General features: G+C 47.1%; 1 protein-coding gene across 1 annotated transcript; it reads left to right on the top strand.

Moving 5' to 3' along the window:
• The first annotated feature begins 20 nt into the window (after nucleotides 1-20).
• On the top strand, nucleotides 21-15,030 carry NCSTN (nicastrin). Its single transcript, XM_037144075.2, has 17 exons — nucleotides 21-180; nucleotides 1,349-1,453; nucleotides 5,067-5,190; nucleotides 5,613-5,734; nucleotides 6,169-6,314; nucleotides 7,049-7,199; nucleotides 7,480-7,589; nucleotides 8,061-8,213; nucleotides 8,901-9,005; nucleotides 9,170-9,247; nucleotides 10,475-10,647; nucleotides 12,057-12,159; nucleotides 12,276-12,371; nucleotides 12,679-12,766; nucleotides 13,019-13,173; nucleotides 13,397-13,609; nucleotides 14,221-15,030. The coding sequence occupies exons 1-17, from the start codon at nucleotides 96-98 to the stop codon at nucleotides 14,341-14,343; spliced, it is 2,130 nt and encodes a 709-aa protein (XP_036999970.2). The 5' UTR covers nucleotides 21-95; the 3' UTR covers nucleotides 14,344-15,030.
• The last annotated feature ends 6,792 nt before the right edge of the window (nucleotides 15,031-21,822 follow it).

Genomic DNA, 21,822 nt, shown 5'->3' with positions numbered 1-21,822 from the left:
CGTCACGAACTTCCGGTCCCTGGAACAGAGTGAGGCTAGAGAGGCCACTATTGGGCTGGAGGGGAACAGAAGCTTCGGCTCGGTGGAGAGGCAAGATGGCCACAGCTGGGGGTGGTTTTGAGGCTGCCCTGGAAAGTCGGGTTCTTCTTCACCTTCTGTCTTTCTGCGTCCTCCTGGCAGGTGAGGCCTCCCTCCCCCACCCGTGAGTTCCACTCTGTGAAGATCACTCTGCAGATCAGCTCAGCCGCGGGCGCCGCCGTCTCCCTTCTGGTTCCCGTTGCCCCTCTGTTCCCCGGTCCTGTAAATCCTTGTTCTCTTACGTTCCCAGGACAGAAGTTCCCTCTTTACCTGGATCTAAAGGTCCCTTTTCCCCCGTGGCACGTCGGATCGCCCCACTTCCTCCTTCAGCCCTCCTCCTGGGCTCTCCCACTTTATCCGGGTGCTTCTTTTGCCCCAGAGCCACAGGCACCCTACCCACAATCAAAAAGGCCATTTGTCAGTTTAGCTTCCTCTGTGCTCGTTTAGACGTTTCAAAATGAAAGCAGCCTCGTTCTGTTGGGGCAGTGCAGCGTTTATTAAGAAAGTAGATGCCTCATTTCTTTGTTGATTCCACCGTAAACCTGCGCCCCTGTGCTTTGCCTGTTTGTTTCATCCGCAAAGTGAAACAAAAGTAGTATATGGGAATTCTTAACTGTTTAGACCGTGAAACAATAATTCAAGGAACTTGAGGCATTTGTAATGGTATATGGCTTTCTGGTTTGTCGAGTCTTAAAATGCAAACATGCCAGTATACGACCATGACCATCGCTTCCCCCAAATTCACACTGATTTCACAGATCTCCAGAGGAGAAACTATAGCTGCCCCACACTGTGTGCACACACAAATGAGCTACTGGTGATAGATAACTGACAGGTGTGTGGCGTAAGTTTTCTCCCGATTCTGTTTTGATTCCTGGAAAAAGGTCTCAAAGAATTTTTAAATTGCAACCTATATTCTTAGACTGGAACCCATTTTATTAACTAATTAGTAATATACACATAGGCTAGAAAAGCAGAAGCGTGGTCACCCATGCAACCAGAAGCTCGTACATCTGAGGTTAAATGCCTTTCCTTTGACAAATGAAGTTTTCTATTGGCTTTACTGTCAGTTGCTCTATGTAAAATTTGTAATAATCCTCTGAGGCACATAGCTAGGTGCATTATGTGTTCCAATAATGTGCCCCAAAAGTGAGAATAGACATTAGTCCCATTTCAGAAAGTATGACATACCCAAGCCATACAGTGAGCTAATGAAAAAGTGGAGGTTAGTACTATCAATTTTTTCTAACACTTTTTATTTTCTGATCAGGTTTGTGTGGAGGAAACTCAGTGGAAAGGAAGATCTACATCCCCTTAAATAGAACAGCTCCCTGTGTCCGTCTGCTCAATGCCACTCATCAGATTGGCTGCCATTGTGAGTTCAAGTTTGGATTTGTGTTCATGGTTGTTGATATTTCAGTCTGTGCCCTAGATATAAAGATCCAAGTCCTGCTTGGGAGTCTCAGCCCACAAATTAAGTTACGTGAGTGGAAACTGGTAGAGAACCATTTTGTAAAACCAGGCAACATAATAAGGAATATCTAACATTTAGTAAACGCTGCATACTAAATTTCTTAAACATGCATCTCATTTAATTCCCATGATGTAGCTACTATTATCATATCATTTTATAGATGATGAAACTGAGACTTAGAGAAGTTGAGTAACTTTTCCAATATCATCTAATTGTTAAGTATTGAAGCCAGGATTTGAGTCCTGGTGGTCCAGGCTCTAAACAAGAACTCTTAACCACCCAGAAGGTCAAGTAGAAAACTATGCTATTTTCTATGGAGGAAGTAGGTTCATATTCTAAGGGGTGTCAGACTAATTTTCACCAGGGGCCACATCAGCCTCGCAGTCACCTTCAAAGGGCCGAATGTAATTTTAGGACTGTATAAATGTAACTACTCCTTAACTAGGGCCGCCGGGTAGAAACAAGGTGCCAAGAGGGATAAAATAAGATGGAGGGCTGAATTTGACCCATGGTCTTTGTGTTTGCCACCTGTGCTGTAAGGAATCCAGTTATCACCTGCACTCTGATCTCTTTAGAACTGAAATGGGCTTTTTAAAGGCAATGAACTATTTGAAGAGAAGGCATTGAGAAAGCCTTATAATTGCAAGAGGAGTTAGTAGAGCATTTGCATTTGTCTTCATGCTTTGTAAATGTGTTTCAAAACAGGGTACTATGACAACATGATTATAAAACTATGAAAGGGAGAAAAGGTTGTGATCTAAAGGTGAATCTCACTTCTTCTTCTGCTTAAACTTCTGTTTTCAGATTTTGTTCTTCTGTGGATAATAAGTAGCTCTGTCAGAGTATAATTTTGCTGGTAAGCAGGAAATAGAATCAGATCTTGGCTCCTTCATCATCAAATTGTTCACACTGAATTTCATTTTACTCTTAATGAAAGCAGTATATACCTACAGAAAGCTGAAAGTCAGACTACCTTTAGCAGATGTTTATTGATGATGCTGAGTAAGTAGTATGCTCTCAGCAGTACTGTGTGATTTCCCAGTTTGGTGGGAGAAGCCTGGAACACTGAGAAGTGAAGGACTTGCTCAAGGTGACAGTAATTTCTTACCCATCCTTCCCCGAGCTATACTCTGTGTTCATCATCCCATGTCTCTGCTACAGGAGGTGCTGGGAGTACATTAACCGGTTCCAAAGAGTTCCAAATAAATTTTTGTTGGACTTAGTTCTTAAACTGGGTTTGTGGGTAGAAGGGATCCATTGTAGGCTGAGATCCAACTGCAGGTCTTGCTGGAATTCCACTCAAGCGTCAAAGGCTAGAACTCCAGCCTCCTGGAGCTGGTCTCCAAGATACCACCTTTGGGAATGAGTCATTCTGCTGCATGTTATTAGAGCAAACCTGTGGGAATCAGAGCAGTAGTCAAGTGCTAGTACACAGAAGCAAGTGGGGAGGGGCTGGACTCTGGCCACTTCCTGATTAAGATCTTATTTCCTTTTGAACCTACTCATTTATAAGCCTTTCTTCATCATATCTGTCTGTCCTGACCAAGCTATACTCTCTTTAATTAGGGTTGCTAGCATTAAAGGAGACCCAGGTTTAATTTTATGACTAATGTTCCAATTCTATTGGACCCTTTTAAATTGCTCAAAGAACTTATGTAGGTTTCTTTTAGTTCCTTCCTTTCTTTCCTTTATTAATATGTTCCCATAATATAAGATAAATAGGGATGGAAAAACTCTTTATTGAAGGTCCAGAGAAAGTAAGCAAATTACTTAAGACCACATAGTCACTCATTAAGACCCAAATCAGAATCTAGGCTTTTTTACTTTTTAAATGATTTTATTTATTGTTTGTTTGTTTGTTTGTTTGTTTATAGGCAGAGGGGAAGGGGGGAGAAAGAGAGGGAGCGAAACATCAATGTATGGTTGCCTCTTGCACACCCCCTACTGGGAACCTGGCCCACAACCCAGGCCTGATTGGGAATGAACACTAACGAGCGATCCTTTTGTTTGCCAGCCAGTGTACCCGCTGAGCCACACCAGCCAGGGCAGAATCCAGGTTTTTAATTTCATTGTCATAGCTTGTTTTCTTCCTGTCCTCTTTCAGGAATAATACAAGCTATTCCTTTGCCCATGTTTTAAATGCTCTGGCAAGGACTTTTGTCTTTAGTTTTATTTAAAACTGTTATTGGTAGCTAGATCATTACTAAAGTTATTCCAGAGTATGATATTCTTTTATATAATGTTATTGTCAACATGAACTTAAGTATTTAGTGTATATAAGACATAGTTGAATCTGGGGGACCTGCTGTCATGTCTAAATTTTATCAGATCCCATGGGAGAAAAATACTACCTGGTTGGCAGTGTGACAATGCTTATGGTTTCTGTTTCATGCAGATTACAAGTATTTCAGTGCATTGATCTATAGCCATAATTCTTATTCCTGGCTGTGTATATTAAAGAACTATATGTGGTATGTTTTGAAAATACACGTACCTGAACCTCACCTTTAGAGATTTTAATTTAGTAGATCTATGTTTTTTAAAACTCCAAAGTGATTCTGATACACAGTTAGGGTTGAGAAATATTGTTTTAAAACAGTTTGTGAGTAACACATCCAAATTTCAGTGAGGAGGAAACTCATGCAGGGACCTTAGGAGGTCTTTACATGGATCACTAGGGACCTGAGGGGTGCTACTTTATAGAACTCAAGGTATTCCGGATTATGGGTCATCCATCCTCCAGTACAGTGCTTCCCAATCTTTGTCATGTCATGAGACACATAGAAAATGGGACTCTGGCTCTTATAGAAATGAATATTTGTAGGGTATCCTGGGGTAATGGGTGAGTCTCTGCCTGACTGGGAGTGACCAGCCTATGGTCTTTGGAAACCCTAGTTCCCCAGAAATAAGGGGAATCAATATCAGCACATCTCTAATCCATCTAAGGCCCCTCAGTTGGGAAACTGTGTTCTGGAGACCTCAGAGTTCTTGATGAACTTTACCTAAAACTGGCTAAAAGCAAGTGAAGTTATTCTCAAATAGGGCAAAGGAATGGAGATCTAGGGAGGGTACTGAGGCCAATGGAATCTGCATGTACGTTTTCACAAAGGAAGATTCAATGGTAGAATCACAAGCTAGAGATTTAGAGCCTGCCATTTTCTAGAGAAAGTACAGGTTTGAAAACTTTATGTGTGCTGTCCTAGAATCCTGTATATTTGGCTAAATGAGATGGAGGGAAGTGGAGGGAAAAGTGAAGATTACAGAGCCTTTCTGATCTTTAATGAACAAAGCCTCCTGAGTAGACTTCTTGGGCTCTTTTGTCCTCCATTCCCTCCTTGTAGTCCTCGTGTGGAATGAGGAGGGTCTTTCAGCTCTTTAGTTCAAGTCTAGACATGACAATATTAACCCAGATGTTTTGTGGCATGTTTGGGGATAGATGATCTGCAGAGTCAGTGAGGCAAAGTCTGAATTGCCAACTGTGGGGGTTTTAATTTGACCCATTCTTTCCTGGCAGCTTCCATTGGTGGGGACACAGGGGTTATTCACGTAGTGGAGAAAGAAGAGGACCTGCAGTGGGTGTTGGTTGATGGCCCCAACCCCCCTTACGTGGTTCTGCTGGAGGGCACGCTTTTTACCAGGTAAAAACTGGGTGTATCTGCTGGAAACTGCATGCAGAGAGTGGAAAAATTCAGTGAACTGTCCTCGCTTGTGAGTGAAAATTTCCCTGGGCTTCCTCATCTGATCAGGATAGGGGGTGGGGTGCTCCTCAGAAGGAAAGGTGCACCATCCAAAGAAGTTATCTCAGTGACCTTATGAGTAGAACTCTAGTGAGTACAGACGCCAGGGAGGGAGGAGGTCATTCAGACACAGAATAGATGAGATTAAGCCCCAAGCTCAGATTGGGTAATAGTCCTCTCAGAAGGTAGAGGATGAAAAGGCAAGAAATAAGTCAACAGTTTGATGCCCTTAATGTCCCATTTATTTTTATCCTTAGGGGCAGGATATTGGGCTGCCTGATGACCTTTCTGTCTTTCTTCATGTCATTCCCTCCCTGTTTTAGGAAGGTGATGGAGAAGCTGAAGGGTAGTACTAGTCGAATTGCTGGTCTTGCGGTGTCCTTGGCCAAACCCAGCCCTGCCTCAGGCTTCTCTCCTAGTGTGCAGTGTCCCAATGATGGGTTTGGTAAGAGCCCTAAAGGATCAATGGAGCCTACTGTCACCCAGAGTTTATTGTTGTATCAGTCTCATGTCTTTGTGTATGTGTGTGTGTGTGGGGGGGGTGGTATCTGTCTGTGTGTTTGTATTTTGTGTGAGCAGCTGACTCCCAAAAAGAAGATAGTGTTTCTTGTTTTTGCCATTCTTCCCTTCCCTCTCCTGCTTCCTCTTTTTCACTAACCTTCCATCTTCACTTTGGTCACATACTAGATCCCTAATTGGCCAGCTACGGCTCCCAGATACCAGTGTCTGTTTTACTGTGGGTGATGACAGGTTGATGCTTGCTTCTTTGGGTCCCATTTCTTTGGAACTCTTTGTTCTGACTCTATAATATATTAGCTTTCCTCACCTGGTCCCTAAATGGTTGGTATCCCAACATTCTAGCCCCCTGCTCTTCTTTAGGTGTGTACTCCAACTCCTATGGGCCAGAGTTTGCGCACTGCAGGGAAATACAGTGGAACTACCTGGGTGATGGCTTGGCTTATGAAGACTTTAGTTTCCCGATCTTTCTTCTTGAAGATGAAAATGAAACCAATGTCATCAAACAGGTAATGACTCTGCGAGCTCCTAGCAATTCCACTTAGAAAGAATTATTTTGTAGGCTCTCCTTTTATTTGGAAGGAATCTCATTTTATTAGTACACTCTCTAAAAGACAATTGCTTCAAGAAGAACCAATAAATTAATGTTTCCTTCTTCCCATTTTTCTTCTGCCTTTACAGCATTAAAGGTTTTTAAACTGGAAGGAAATATAAAGGATATTTAATAGAAAGCAAGGTATAGAGAGCCCTAGTTAAGAACCCCCATTATGGTAAAAAGAACATTGAACTAGGAATTGAGAGATTCAGTTCAATAATTTCTGAAGTTCTTTTCAGCTCTAATACTCTCCAATTCTAGTTTAGCTTCTTCATTTTAACACACAGAGCAGTTACGAGATTTATCCAAAATTACATGGTGAGTTGATGTCCAAGCTGTCTTGAATTTGATTTTTGATCTCCAGTTCAGTGCTGTTTGTGTCAAACCACATTAGGAACAGTGGCTGAAACTCCAAATTGGGCCAAGTCATTTAATGCAGGTCAATTTCTTCTGCCCCAAATAAGTCATTTCACACCTCTTGAGGAATTTTTCTCTCTGACCTTATTGATCCCGTGGTTGTGCCAGACAGCTACAGTTCTGCGACAGGTGTAGGAGTGGTTCAGAATGGAGCTGGGCCCTCCTCTTTCTGGGAAATATGGGAGGGACTCTCCAGCTAGCTGCCTCAGTGGGGTCCATCTCCCCTTCTAGTGCTATCGAGATCACAACCTGAGTCAGAATGGTTCAGCACCAACCTTCCCACTGTGTGCCATGCAGCTCTTCTCACACATGCATGCTGTCATCAGCACTGTCACCTGCATGCGACGCAGCTCTATCCAGAGCACCTTTAGCATCAACCCAGGTAGGGCAAATCTGAGACATGCTGGGTGTGCTAGGTGGGGATAAGGGGACCAAGGAATGTTGGGAGACCTGTAGGAAAGGAGTGGGCGCAGGCAGAGAGCACTGGTGGGAGAAATGGAAATAGTTCTCAACAGTTGCATCTTGTCACTGAAGTGGATGGTGGCAGGGGAAGCAGAGAATGTGACTCACAGAATCCATGGGGCACTGGTCAGAGAGGACTTCCATACCTTCTTTTCAGCTACTTTACACTGTTCATGTCTCACTGTTTGTGTCCTGCTCAGAAATCGTTTGTGATCCCCTGTCTGACTACAACGTATGGAGCATACTTAAACCTATAAATACATCTGGGACATTAGAACCGGATGAGAAGGTTGTGGTTGCTGCCACCCAGGTAAGTGTTGGCCTCTGATCAGGGTGGGTATGGCTGGTACAGAAAGGGTAGGCAGCCCTGACCAGTATGGCTTAGTTGGTTGGGCATCCTTCAGCAAAGCAAAAGGTCGCTGGTTCAATTCCAGGTCAGGACACGTGCCTGGGTTGCAGGCTGGTCCCTGGTTGGGGCACATTCAAGAGGTAACCAGTCGATGTTTTTTCTCACACATTGTTGTTTCTCTCCCACCTTTTCCCATTCTCTGAAGATAAATAAAATTTTTAGAAGCGGGGAGGGGCAGGCAGGCCTCTGTTGTATAAACCAAGTTTCATAGTTACTATAGTGGAGACCCTCAGATGGAGAGGGACCTGGACTGTGGCACTCTGGACTTCAGGACATGAGTATTTTCTTGACTGAAAGAGAAGAAGGGGCCTGGGGCCTAGTCCTAATTTCCATTTTCAAACCGTACCTTCCTGCCTTTTCTGGTGGATCCAGCTGGACAGTCGTTCCTTTTTCTGGAATGTGGCCCCAGGGGCTGAGAGTGCTGTTGCATCCTTCGTCACCCAGCTGGCTGCAGCTGAAGCTTTGCACAAGGCTCCCGATGTGACCACCCTACCCCACAATGTCATGTTTGTCTTCTTCCAAGGGGTAAGAGCTCTCTGACTTGAGTGGAATGGCCAGGAATAGGAGTTGGGGGTGTAGGTGGGAGTGGCCATCTTCTGGGGAAGATTTCAATATTTGATCTAAGTTGTCATTCAACAGAGAGCTTCTAGATGTGTCTACATGTATCCCTTTCAGAGTCCCCCATTTTAGGAAGGCTCTGCACTCTGCCCTAGAAATGGTGTACCCCTTTGGTGTAGAAATGGTGTACTGCCCACCCCTTTCTCCCCCACTTATGCTATCTACTTGAGGCATTTTTACTTTTTTTCCCTGGACCCCTTTATATTCACCTCTACTCAGGAGACCTGAGGCTCCTGCCTTTCTCCCTGTCCCAATAGCATAGCCTTGGAATAAGGGAACAGCAGCTGGGGCTGAGTCAGCAGAGGTATGAAAGGGGCAGGAAGCAGGCACAGAGCAGCTGATGTTTGCCTCAGGCTCTTCTACCCAGTTTTAGGCTCAGAAGGTCATGTGATATATACATGTGAGGGATAGTCATAGCTGGGAGGCAAGGTAGGGGAGAGGATACAGTTATGTGATACCAAAAGGTAGCCAGCACTTGAGATGCCATAAGACAGTAGCCTTTATGCTGAGAGCTTTGATCTAGCCTCAAGGAACCAAAGTTGCCCTAACCCTTTGGAATCTCTGTTCCCTTTCTCACCCACCTCTACCTCTCAGGAAACTTTTGACTACATTGGCAGCTCGAGAATGGTCTATGATATGGAGAAGGGCAAGTTTCCTGTGCAGTTAGAAAACATTGACTCATTTGTGGAACTGAGACAGGTGTGTAGCATGTGTCCTTGCCCCCTTTCTTCCTAAAGTTTCCTCTTCTTTTGTTCTGTTGTCCTCCTGTAGGTACCATCACTTCTTCCCTTGACTTCTCCTTTGAACCCACTCCTATGTCTAGCAGACTGAGTATAAGTGTTACTTCTTCATCCTTCCCCCAGGTGGCCTTAAGAAATTCACTAGAGCTTTGGATGCACACAGATCCTGTGTCTCAGAAAAATGAGTCAGTATGGAACAAGGTAATCTGAGCATCTCTCCCCATCACTTCTATTTTCAGCAGCTCAGAATACAGGCACCCCCTTATCCTAGCACTGTCCCCAGCAGCCCCCAAGGCCTGTGAGACAGAACCTTAAGTTCGGTATTGGCTAAAGGGTGAACACCATGACTTTTACAGCTCCCCAGCAAGAACCACTGGTTCCATGGGATGGGTAGTTCTTTGATCATTTGGTGCCTAGCAAACTGTTGCTGGCCATTAGGACAGGGCGGTGACTGGCTACCTTCTCTCCCTGCTGCCCCATGGTTCCAGTTGTCCAGGCCATGCTGCCCATTCCTGGCATGCCAGACTCCTGCCGTCACTTTCCTCACTACTTGTTCAAGCTCCTCCATCCCCTCAATGTCCAGCTTTAGGCCTGTTTTTTCCAGGATGTCTCTTCCTGCCACTGCAGCTTCAGTGTCATCCCTGCTCTGGGCTCCTACAGCCCTTGCCAACTGGGTTACCTGTTTTGTATTATTATTTGTTCCTCTAGTTTTGCACAACAAGTAGTAACTGAAGCATCTACTAAGGATAAGGCAGAGTTCTAAGGACAGTGGGATTTATCTATAAATACAAAAACATAGGCCTCTTTCTTCTTTATGCCACAATTTTTTTTTTTTTACTTTAAGGATATATTTATTAAAGCTGGGTACAGTGAAACAAGGAAGGACCTAGGATAGAAGAAGCAAAAGGAGAGTCTAGGCGAGGCTGCTTTGGCTCTCTAGATATGCTATAGGAAAGAAATGAGCCTAGATGAGGCTGCTATTGGCTCACTGAGAAATAAAAGTTGCAATGAGACAAAGTGGGGCTGTTGTCAGCCCACTGAGAAGTCAGAGAAGGGGGACTTGGAGATAGGTTCAGGGGGTTAGCCCAGGATGAGCTGCCGCTGTCCACTGCTCCCCTGGTTGCAAGTCTCCTGAGGACCCTTAGAGTTTAGGAGAGAAAAGTAAAGATGCACCTCTTGAGAGGGAAGAAAGGCAAGGGCATTCTTCTGGGAGGGAGGGTGTGCCTATGCTATAATTTAAAAGGATGGTAGGAGCTGCAGAAATTTAGAGGGCCTTGATTTAAAAATGCTTGAGGCATTTAGATCTAGGAGGGTTTGGGACAACTTCCCAAGCTTGGGACTTGAAGTAGAAGGCATTTTAGTCCTAAAAGAGACCTCTCACTTGCCATTTCCCATCCTCTCATGAGTTAATCTTCCTCACCCTCCCAGGTGGAGCATCTCCGGACCATATTGGAGAAGAGTGGTGCTGGTGTACCTACTGTTGTCCTTAGGAGGGTGAACCAGTCCCAGCCTCTCCCACCATCTTCTCTGCAGCGATTTCTTCGAGCTCGAAACATCTCTGGTGTTGTTCTTGCTGACCACGCTACTCGCTTCCATAACCGGTAAGAGTTACCTGGCCCGCATCCTCTTACTTGTAGGAGACAGTCTGTTCTGCAGTCAAGGGTCCAAGGTCCACAGAGAGATAGATGAATTCTGTGTCAAGAAAGATCACCGCTGTCCCCTCTCCCCATACCACCCTCTCTAAGACATGAGGTCAGTTTATGTTCTTTGTTCAGTAGTGTATTCATATGACTTGTCCCTTCATTTGACTTGATGTTCAACTTAGAAAACAGTTCTCACCTTAACCCTTTACTGCATAATCCTTGCTTGTGCTTCCACCTCTCCCAAGCTATCTGGGGGCTTGAATTCCCTAGGGTTGCTGGTACAGGGCATCATCTCAAAAAAGGGCATTGGAATGACGATAGGGTTCTTAAGGTGTAGAACAGAGTGTTGTCCTTGTCTGCAGCCCACCAAGGGTGCTCTGAACCATACTCTGACACGTCACATGTTGCCATGTGGTCAGTGCATGTAGTTCAATGAGGGTATCGTATCCCCTACAGTTGAGATAGCTCCAGAGATAAGGGGTGAGGCCTGTTATTCACCTCTTTCCTGGTCGTAGACACCCCTAAAGTGCCTCTAACTTGAGCCCTGGACTAAACGTTCTTACTCAGGCTAGACTGCTAAGCCCCAAGCCTCCCTTCCTCTTTCAGCAGGTCAGAGGACTTTCTGAGTGACAGTGCATAGGTTCTGGTTCTCTGAGTATAGCCAAGTAGCAACTTCTCATTTATTTTGGGTAGCAACAGTTCTGGTGCATAGGGTCAATTATTTTCCTCCAGTTTGTCAACCATACCACTTCAGGAAAGGGGGTGATTCACTATTTGAACTCATTGGAACTTATGTGGCTGACTTGATTCTGTATGGGAGAGGCATTTATAGATGGTAAAAGCTGGGAGCCTTCTTTTCTTAGTCCTACTTTTAAGATCTGTCTCCTTGGGGCTCCTCAAGGAGTGTTGGGGTAGTTTGACCCAGTGGAGTAGTATAGATCTCTGAATAGATGTGCTAATCCCCCTCTACTTTCAGCCATCCTCAACAGAAATGTTCATTAGAACAGTCACACAATCACTCTGGTAATGTGTGTCAGCCTCACTGAAAGCCATTTTTACCACCCTCCTATATCTCCAGCCCAAATGACAAAAGTGCCTCTAATGTTTAAAGATCTCCTGGAGATGAGATTCCTGCATTCTATTCTTATTCACCTATTCTACCTTGTCTGTTGGAAAAGTCTTTGTATTTAACTAATCACTGCTATCCTCACTCCTACACATCTACTTCAATATGGGATCCTAATCTCTCTACCTGTCCTGGATAATGAAAAATGAATACTGAGTTGCTGCATAAGGGGCATTTGAGGAAGGGAAGGGGCAGGACCCTTGATGAGTGTAGCCAAGGCTCATGTTGGCTTTCCTGGCAGCTATTACCAGAGCGTTTATGACACTGCTGAGAACATTAATGTGAGCTACCCTGAATGGCAGAGCCCTGAAGAGGACCTGAACTTTGTGACAGACACTGCCAAGGTAGCACTGGCCTGGGCTGGGTGGGAGTAATGGGGAACACAGAGAAGTTGGGTAGAATATTATTGTTTGGGATTAGGAGAGGTGGGCCATTCAGTCCCCCTCCTCACCTACCACAGGCTCTTGCAGATGTGGCCACGGTGCTGGGACGTGCACTGTACCAGCTTGCAGGAGGAACCAACTTCAGTGACACTATTCTGGCTGATCCCCAAACAGTAAGAACAAATGGGCCCTGATTCCTTTCTGTCCATTTTTACCACAGGCTGCCTCAGCCTTTATGTCCCTTGGCTGGTCTCCCACACCTGGAATTCACCCTGCCTGTATGTGCCTGTGAGGATACCTGACACCCCAGGGAGCCCTTGACTGGGCTTCATCTGTACCCTCATGAGCCAGCCACTGTCTCCTTAACTCCAGAGTCTATCTAGTCAGTGTGGTTTCTACTCCATGGCTGGACCTCCACTAATCACTCTGTCCCTGGAATCCAAATCACAAAGCTCTCTCTTCTCACTCTCCCAATCCTAGGTCACCCGCCTGCTCTATGGCTTCCTGGTTAGAGCCAATAACTCATGGTTCCAGTCTATCCTCAGGCAGGACCTAAGGTCCTACTTGGGTAAGCACCTGATGTGGGAATGGGACCCTTGGCCAAGAAAAAGGGTAGGAAAAAAAAAATCTTCATTTTGCTTTAATCTTTACTATTTTTTCTTTTTCCTTTCTACTTCTCCCTGCCCGCCCCCCCCCCTTTGTTTCCCTTTCTTTCTCTTTTTTCCTCTGCGTCTGGCCAACCTGGGGCTCTCTGTCTCTGCCCATCTGCACTGCACCATCTATCCACAAAATCCTTCCCTTCCCTGTGGTTTCCAATCAGGTGATGGGCCTCTTCAGCATTACATCGCTGTCTCCAGCCCCACCAATGCCACTTATGTTGTACAGTGTGCCTTGGCAAATTTAACTGGCAAGGTGACCGAACTTACCCGAGAGCAGTGCCAGGATCCGAGTAAAGTCCCCAGTGAAAACAAGGATGTGAGTGGCAGTGGGTGTCAGAGGTGCCCTGAGGGTCCCTTTCCCTTGGGAAAATTAGAGGATTTCCTGGGCCCAGTTGGACCCAAGGCTGGGGATGGAGAGGTGGAGGGATGCAGTCCTTTGAACAGGCAGTATCCTGAGTGAAAAAGGACCATCTAAAAAGTAAAGGGAGTGGTGAGAGAGGGTCACCTCAGCCCATGCTCTGGCATGTCTTCCTGTGCAGCTATATGAGTACACCTGGGTTCAGGGCCCTCTAAACTCCAACGAGACGGACCGGCTCCCCAGGTGTGTGCGTTCCACGGCACGACTGGCCAGGGCCTTGTCCCCTGCCTTTGAACTTGGGCAGTGGGGCTCTACTGAATACTCTACATGGACTGAGAGCCGCTGGAAAGACATCCGTGCCCGGATATTTCTGATAGCCAGCAAAGAGCTTGAGGTGAGCTGGAAGACAAGTGGTGGCAGAGATCTCTTTGACTCTGTTGCTTCTTGTCTCGTTACCCTTTGTTTCCCATTTGCCCCAGATTTGCCACAAAAACCTATGGCAAATCTGTCCCTTGTCAGCTAGTATACCCCATTAGGAAGCTTATCTTCATTAATAATATGATTCTGTATTCATTCTGGAGATACGTTCTCATAGAGACCTAAGGAGACACTGCTAGCCCTGTAGTCCGCAGGTAGTCCTTCCACAACTCCACTCCCACCAGCATTCCTACCTGGCATAGCTGGCATGGGTCAATCCAGTATTTATCGAGTACCTGTCACAAGTAAGTCAGTAATGTAATTGCCATGGGAGAGTCAAAGTCATGGGTCCTGCCTTCAAGATGCTTAAAATCTAAGTAATACAAGACAAGAACAGAGGTAGGTACTTTGCTTTTCTTTTTCAATGTGGAAACTGTAAGTCTGGGGACTGGGGAGATGTTACCTATGGTTGCTCAGTATTTGGTGCTTGGAGCCAACTCCAGAATTCCAATGTCTTGGCTCCCAGCCCCAAGCAGTTACCCCAGACTGCACTGAGAGAATAATCAGAGCACCTGTCTCCCCCTGCAGTTCATCACCCTGACGGTGGGCTTTGGCGTCCTTGTCTTCTCTCTCATCATCACCTACTGCATCAATGCCAAAGCCGATGTCCTTTTCATTGCTCCCCGGGAGCCAGGTGCTGTGTCTTTCTGAGGAGAACCCCAGCTTTTCCTGCAGCTCTGTGGTTCATTCCCTAGATCGTTTGTCCCACTGGGACAGAAACCACTAGTTTGTCACTGGAACCTTTCTGGGCCTGGCTCACACTGGGATTAACATAAAGAAGAGGAACTTCCCAACAGAGACAGTGAAAGATAAACAAGTCTCCTTCCCTCCCCAGTACCTGCTTCCAGTCTCCCCTTTCCCATTTCTTCTTCCTCCCCTCTGCCAGATTCTAGGATGACAAACAGAAGCTTTTAGCTCCTGTTTAACTCCTAGCCACCCACCATAACTTACCCTTCCTCATACTTCCTCTACTACTATTTTCATCCTGCCCTTACCTTCCTCTACTCCCCATTCCACCTCCTGTACCCATCCACCTTCCTGACCAGGAAGAATGACATGAAGGGTTGAATGCCAAGAACAAACTACAAGGAACCCTGAGGAGGAGGATGGGGCGATCTGGGGGCCAAGTCTGCTGTCTCCCTTCCATCCTCCCGTCTCCAGGCCTTTAGATGTCACATCAGGATGGGCATGCTGCTGGGTGGGTATCCCACCTCCAGCCCACAGTGCTGAGTTGTAATTTGTAATAAGCTGTGATGTCTATTTTTGTTGTTTTCCTTTTTTTTGTTTGTTTGTGTATAAATATATAAATAATGGGTCTCATTAAAATAGATTATCCCACATGCGTCCCAGGCTCTCTTGCTCAGCAACCCAGACTGGAAGTCACAAAATTGTTACCTCATGCTGTCTTCTGGGTCTTCTGAGGCCCAAGGAGTAAGGCTCTATCAGAACCAGCTGGAGTCCTGGAGCCCTGATCTGTTTCATAAGAACAATGTTAGCAGTTTCTTCCCACCTTTGTGTTTGACAGACATTTCTTTATTCACTTTGAGATACTGGTAAGGGTACAGAAAGCTCCAAGTTGGGATGATACACTCCCTGTTGGGTGTGATCCAGTGTGATAAACGGAATAATTACAGAACATCCGGAGTGGCATGGTAGCACATAGTGGGACTTGGGGCAATGTGATGGCACTTAGAAAGGCTACACAGAGGAGGAGACATTTGAGTTGTAATTTAGATTCACCAGGTGCGGAAGCACAGAGCCAAGGGAAAACACTGGTTGTGTTTGGGAACGTTTAGCTATTCAGTGTGCTCAAGCCATAAGGATCAGCAGGAGAGGCTGGGGCCAGGTCACGAAGGCCCCCTTGGGTGGTATGCTTTCTGTTAATGGTAGGCATTCTGTAGACCAAAGCAAAGATTGGTTTGGGACTCTGGAGACACTCTAATCCCTCGGATCTTAATGGAGGCAAAATTCTGGAATGTAGCAGCACTGTTAAATTAGGGGCAGAGGCTTAGTCAGCTGAGGGGGAAAACTGACAGGAGTGGCACTGAAGCCAGCCTCCCCTCACTGTGGCCACGAAGCTGTTTCCCATGTGCCTGGGGACAGCAGAGATGGAAAAGAAGTGGCCATTTTCAGAGTCCTAAACCCTTCTCTTAGTTTCCTGACTGGGCTGTTTACTTTTTTGAATCCTGCTGAGAGGAAGTAGTTTTTCTCCAGGTTTCTTTCCAAGTTCCCTCAGGGGAATGTTTGGGGTTCTGGGAAATGGAAATACACACTGCTGCTCCCCCCCTCGCTGCATGCCTCCCAGTCTGAGCTACAGAGCTGTGTGCTGTGCTGGCTGGGAGCTGAGCACAGCTGCCACCATCATCTGGGCTGACTCCACACCTCCCTTGGCCAACACATTTCCCAGGGGAAATGCGAGAGCATTACTCCCTCATTCTGCTGGTGGCTTCAGGAAGCAAGGAAGTGGCTAGGTTATCAGTGAGGGGGCTGAACAGGGAAGCAGAAGGATGGGACGAATCAAGGGAACAGGGCGAGCAAGAAAAAAGGGTATAAGATGTAAGGCCTTCAATAATCCGTCTCCTGCCTCGGGAAGAATCCTCAAGCTGCTTCTCTGCTTTTCATGCTATCCCACCTCACAATCCCTACCACCCTCCCCCCAAAATACAGAACCAAAAAACTGGCTCCTTCTATGGCTCTTGGGGAGGCCAGGCTTTGTGGAAGGGGCAAAGGCCCCCAGGTGAACCACTGGGTCTGCCTTTCTGAGACTGATCTGGTTCTTCATCAGGTACCTTCTCTGCCCTGGAGATCACATGGGACTGGCTGGCAGCACCTTAAGGCCACAGAGTTTAACTCCTTAGCCTCCCTTTCAGTTGCTGTAAGCCTTGCTCACCCCTGTGCTTCCTGAAATTTACTTTTCAGCCCCTCCCTTTCTTAGAGGGCTTCCCTCCCTCCCTGCTTCTACCCACGGGTAGCTTACATTGCACCTTTTCTTCACCCACCCCATGCTGAAAGTTGAGTAACAGACATCCCTTCCCCGAGACCTCTCTCTCCAGCTCCTCTTCTGTTTCCCACATCTTTCACACTGCTCCAAAAATCCCATCCTCTGAGGAGATTTTTCAAAGAGTCTGGTGTTCTGCACCAAGATTCCATCTTATTCAGTAGTACTTTGTTTCTTCTAGGGGCCATGCAATTAAGACCTTAGAAATTATGTACATGGTCTAATGTATTTGATAGATGGGGAAAACAGTAACCAAGAGGAATGATGTGGCTTGCCCAAGGTCATACAGCAGATAGGAGCTGAGACTAGAATATTTCTTATTCTGCATTGGCAGCTGTAGCAGTAATAAACATTTATTGAACTTGGCTATGGGTAAGGCATTATCCCAGCAACATAAAATGGGTTTGGGATAAGTCTGTCTTCCCTCAGAGACTGAAGACCCAAAGTCTAGATGGCAGGATGGGACATGATACAAGATAAAACAACCAGGCACGGCAGCGTGTGCTCCTTGTAAAACCAAACCAGTGCTGTAAACAGGTTCTACTTGAAACCAGAGGATGGAGGGTTTGCTTTGGGTGGGGCTCATAAAGAGGAGCTTCCTGTTGTGGGAAGAGCTCAGGACCAGATTTTCTAGTGAGCCCTGATGATGCACACCCTTTCTTTAGGCCCAAGTGTTCTCATCTATGAAATGAGAAATTTAGTGCTCTCTGAGGTCCCTCTGTTGGCACTGACATCTGGTTCTGTGTGGCCTTCCTTTCCCTCTTTTATCTTAAACTCCTCCGGGCAGGGCTGATTTGAAAGGTTGATAATTCATGAACTTTCTAGGTCTTGGAGTCATAGAGAGGGAGGCCTGAGACACAATCCTCTAACCCAGAGACAGTAGGAATATGGGGAAATTGTGGCATATGCCATAGAAAAGAGACCTGGCCTTCAATCCCATCTGCAAAGAAAGCTTGGCAGGAATTGCTGAAAGTTGAGCTTGGGAAGCAGAGACCCTTGGAAGGACAGGGTCTGAATGGGCCTCGGGTCGAATTTCTTCCTGAATCTTCACGCAGTAGAAGAGCTTCCACATGCCTTTTGTGGAGAAGGGAAGCTATAGCCTCTGTTCCTAGCCAGGAAAAACTGAGCAGGAGTGCAGGGGGTATCTCAGGAGGCCTAAGATGGTGATGCAACTGTGAGTGAATGTTACCAGCCTCTGGTCCAGTCTGGCTAGCTGCTCGGGGGCTGGGGGCTAGGACCCTAGAGTTCCCACTCTCCTCTTATCCCCATCAACTGAGGAGTAGTTAGAGAAATTGAAGGAAAAGGAAAACAGATGAAAGGGGTTATAGGGCAGGGGCAGGTGGGAAGGAGGGTGGACAAAGAAGTAATGGAATATAGGAAGTAGGGATACCTAGTAGGGCTGAAGGAGGAAAGGAAGCCTGGGAGTGCTGGAGGGAACTGAGCCTGAGGGGAGAAAGGCCAGGTGGGCGTGGCTGGGAGGGGAGTGGGCCCTGAGCTGGTGGTGACAGATGGATGGACACAAAGAAGAGAGCTTCAGGGAAGACAGATGGATGGGGGAGGGAAGAGAAGCGGCTGGGGGAGGGGATGCTGTGATAGGAGGTCAAAATAAGATCGGATATGGGCTCTGAGCTGAGGAGAGGTGAGTGGAGAGGAAGGAAGAAAGGGGAGGGTGCCTTAGGAGACAAAGGCTGCAAGACTAGGGAGCCAGAAGCAAGAGAGGGCTCAGGGGCTCAGGCACTGAAAAGGGGGGCCTCCAGCCAGGCTGGCAACAGAGAGTAACAGATTGTGTAGTTAGCCAGAGTGGAGAACCACTGTCACCTTCTAGAGACACAGGTGGAGACAGACAGAGACAAGTAGAGCAGGCAAGGAGAGAACCTCAAATATGGAAGAAGATCCAAGACTTGCAGCTGCTCCCCAGGAAAACAAGTCCTCCTGCTTGCCTTGTTCCTGTGACCCAGAACACAGCACCCTTTGTCATGGGCTACTCCAGGAAGGGTCAGACCATGTGGCACAGCAAGGGTTAACACTGTCAGCTCTCCTTGCCAGCAGCTTGCCTGGTTTGGTCCCCAGGGCTCCCCACATATGTCACCCTCTCTCCTGCCAAAGCACTGCTTCCAAGCTCCTCAGGCCCTCCCCCCACCCTCAAGGACTAGGCGAAAGCCCTAGGGTCTTCCCTACACACCAACCTCCTTTTTCAACAGTCTACCTCAAAGGCTGTGTGGCGATGAAAAGAGATTGTACAAAGCTGAAAAAGAGAAACCTATAAAATGCAAAATAAAACTATAGAACCATCAGCACCCCCCGTCCTGTGGCTCTGTTCCTTCTGTCTCCCTTACTAGCAAAGACTCCACACAACTCTTGAGGGGGGCTGGAGGGCAATCTGAGCAACCTCCCTCAATCATAACACCCCATATACATGTGTAGGAAACTTCTTGCCACCTTTAGATCACTGTGCACAGATGTAAAGGTTGGGGTCAGCACTTCACAGTTTATTGGGCACTTTCCCATGCATTGTATGACAGAAACCCTGTGCAGAAAGCACCGTTGTCCCTACTTCACAGATGACAAAAACAGACTCAGTCAAGCTTAAGTGACTTGTTCAGGGTCACCAGGCCTTAGATCCAGGTCTACTGGCCCCAAGTTCAGTACAATTAGTGGTTCTTTCTACCATTCTAGGCTTTCAGCTCCTTTTTATCACACACTTATGTTCTCATTACTTCCCTAAGGAGCAAAAACTGAATCCCTGAATAATGATTGACTGGGGGCCCCAGTCAGGATCCTGAGATGACAGCTGCAGAGGACAAGGAGGTGGTTCCAGAGCACTCTCAGAACCCCCCCTTTACCATCAAACCTCAGCTTGCACTGGGGAGAGCATGGGCTGGATGCTTCAAGGCTGGAGGATCAAAAATCTCAGCTGAAGGGCCAGAAGGAGGGAGACTGGGTACAGGGATCTGGTTCCTTCTTTCTCCATATCCCCTCCCCACCCTCACCACATTTTCCTCCTGCTTCTAAGGTCTCTGTAGGTTCTGCTTTTGTTTCTCTCACTATCTTATCCTTTGGGATCAGTAACAGTCCCTCATCTCTTTAGTTCTGTTTATTGTGTCTCCCCACCTGTTTCTCATTTGGGGTATTTTTTTGGTTTCTTAAAACTGTCTGGGCTCTGTCTTTCCCGTGTCTGTATGTCTCTGCCCTGTCTTGGGGATTTCCTTGGGACTCTGTTCCAGGGTCAGTATCTGCCCATCCCTGAACATCTGTGTTTCTCCACGTCTATATTTCTCCCAGGTCTGTGTCTCTTTAATGCTCTCCTCTTTTCAGGTCTCATCCTATGTCCCTGCCCCACTCATATCTTGTAACTTTGAGTCTCCCACAAAGCCTTGGCAACCTGGGAGAATTCTGCTCCCTTCCTCTCTTTTTTTATCTCCATCTCCCCTATGTCTCCATCTCCCTGTGACAAGTCTTCTCCATGGTTGTTACCCAGTGACTCTGATGATTCTGTCTGGTCACCTATCTCTCTCTTTCCCCCACCCTTCCCCACTCTTCCCACCACTCCCCCTTCATTTCACTTGCTTCCTTTCCATCTCCCATTTGTCAGTATCTCTCCTGTCCCTCATGGCACACTCACATGCATCTCTCGGTTTCTCAGTTTCTTGGATGGCGTAGAGGGCAGGAGGGTGGGGGAGCTAAAATTGTTGCTGGGGGCTCATTAGGTGGAGATTGGTTTTTAATCAGCACCATGGAAATGATGATGCAAGAACTGAGATGCCACCTGATCCCCTGCCCTCTCAACCCCCCTCCTCAAGCCTCCTTTCCCCTCTAGCTCAGCCCATCTGTTGGTGCCTGGGCACCTGTCTGGGCCAGCCCAGGTGGGAGTTTGCACCTCACCTCCCAGACCTGGTGGTGGGAAAGGGTGGGGGACCTTGGGGAGGAATTGCAGGTCTTCCTTAGGGAATGTCTCAACCAGAAAAGGTTGATCAGTAAGGGAAATGGCAAATGCCTCCTACAGCCTAAACATGAGATGTGGTTGGTCCTACTAAGGTCTAGGCCTGTCAGTGACCCTTTGTTTCTCAGGCCGCACTCAATCCACTGAGCCACACCAGCCCAAGCTGCATATAATTTCATATCTAGTTTTCTAATTGTTCATTAGATGCTCCAGCATATGTGAAGCCTGCTGGGGCTGCCCTGCCCTCCTACCCCAGTGTACTTCATATGATGGTTTTTCCTTTCTCCTCCACTTTGTTCCTTTAGCCTTGACTCCTCCTAGGAGCCCCTAATTCTCAGTGGATCAGGTTGGGCTGGGCAGCATAGAAAAACTCCTTATGGGATCTGTGTCAGGAATCTGATCCTGCTTCCCCGGGTGATAGAGTAGGTGGGAGAATGGGGGCTGGAATAAGAAGGTGTGGGTGATTGAGTCCCACAATGATGAGGGCAAGGACTCGTGCATGGGTCCTCTTCTGCATCTTTGTACTGTCTACTTGTGTTTTCTACATTTCCCTGTTAATGCCTTGGAGAGCCTTCTTCACAGGAAAATGGAGACATGGGAAGGAGTATTCAAAATCATGCTGGGGCTTAAAATGGGACTGTGGCACTAAAATTGAGCTTGCTGGGGGTCTCTGTCCCTGCTGCCTCTGCTGTGGGAGACTGAGGGGTTCATCTGTGATCCTGCCCTGGCTCTCTCCCCAGCCCCACCCCTTCCCCAGCTCTCTATTTCTTTCTTATGAAATATGCATGGAGAACAGATGTCCCTGCTCCCCTACTGCCTACCCACCCCCCCAGGGCCAGCCCCCCGCCCCTAGCTCCGAGTGGGGGGTTCCAAGGTCCCTCTGCCAATGGCTGCCTGGCCTGCCTGTTTAATACTGATGAGGGGGGAGCCTGGGCCAGCCAATGGAGAGCTGGGGGTGTGTGTGTGTCTCCATATATAAACGCATAGGGCTGGGCCAGCCCAGGTGTGTATGTCTGTGAATGTGTGTGCCTTGTGTGAGTACTGGTGGCCCAGTACCTGACCAAGCCCACCCCTTCCGCCTGGGTCTTATATCCCCACCATGTGTACCCCTCTCATCTGCCCTGGAGCCTGTACAGCCACGCCACGCTGCCCCTGAGAGCTGTAGAAAGCTGGTCACTTATTTTGCAGATGG

Source organism: Artibeus jamaicensis, unplaced genomic scaffold (genome assembly GCF_021234435.1).
Source record: "Artibeus jamaicensis isolate MK-2021 breed Jamaican fruit bat unplaced genomic scaffold, CSHL_Jam_final contig_475, whole genome shotgun sequence".
NCBI classification, from domain to species: Eukaryota; Metazoa; Chordata; class Mammalia; order Chiroptera; family Phyllostomidae; genus Artibeus; species Artibeus jamaicensis.
This window is presented reverse-complemented; position numbering and strand designations above follow the sequence as displayed.

Coding starts and splice junctions, on each gene's coding strand:
- NCSTN (XM_037144075.2), top strand. CDS start 96: ATGGCCACAGCTGGGGGTGGTTTTGAGGCTGCCCTGGAAAGTCGGGTT. Junction 7,590..8,060: donor TTGTGGTTGCTGCCACCCAG/GTAAGTGTTGGC, acceptor TGGTGGATCCAG/CTGGACAGTCGTTCCTTTTT. Junction 13,174..13,396: donor TCCCCAGTGAAAACAAGGAT/GTGAGTGGCAGT, acceptor CTTCCTGTGCAG/CTATATGAGTACACCTGGGT.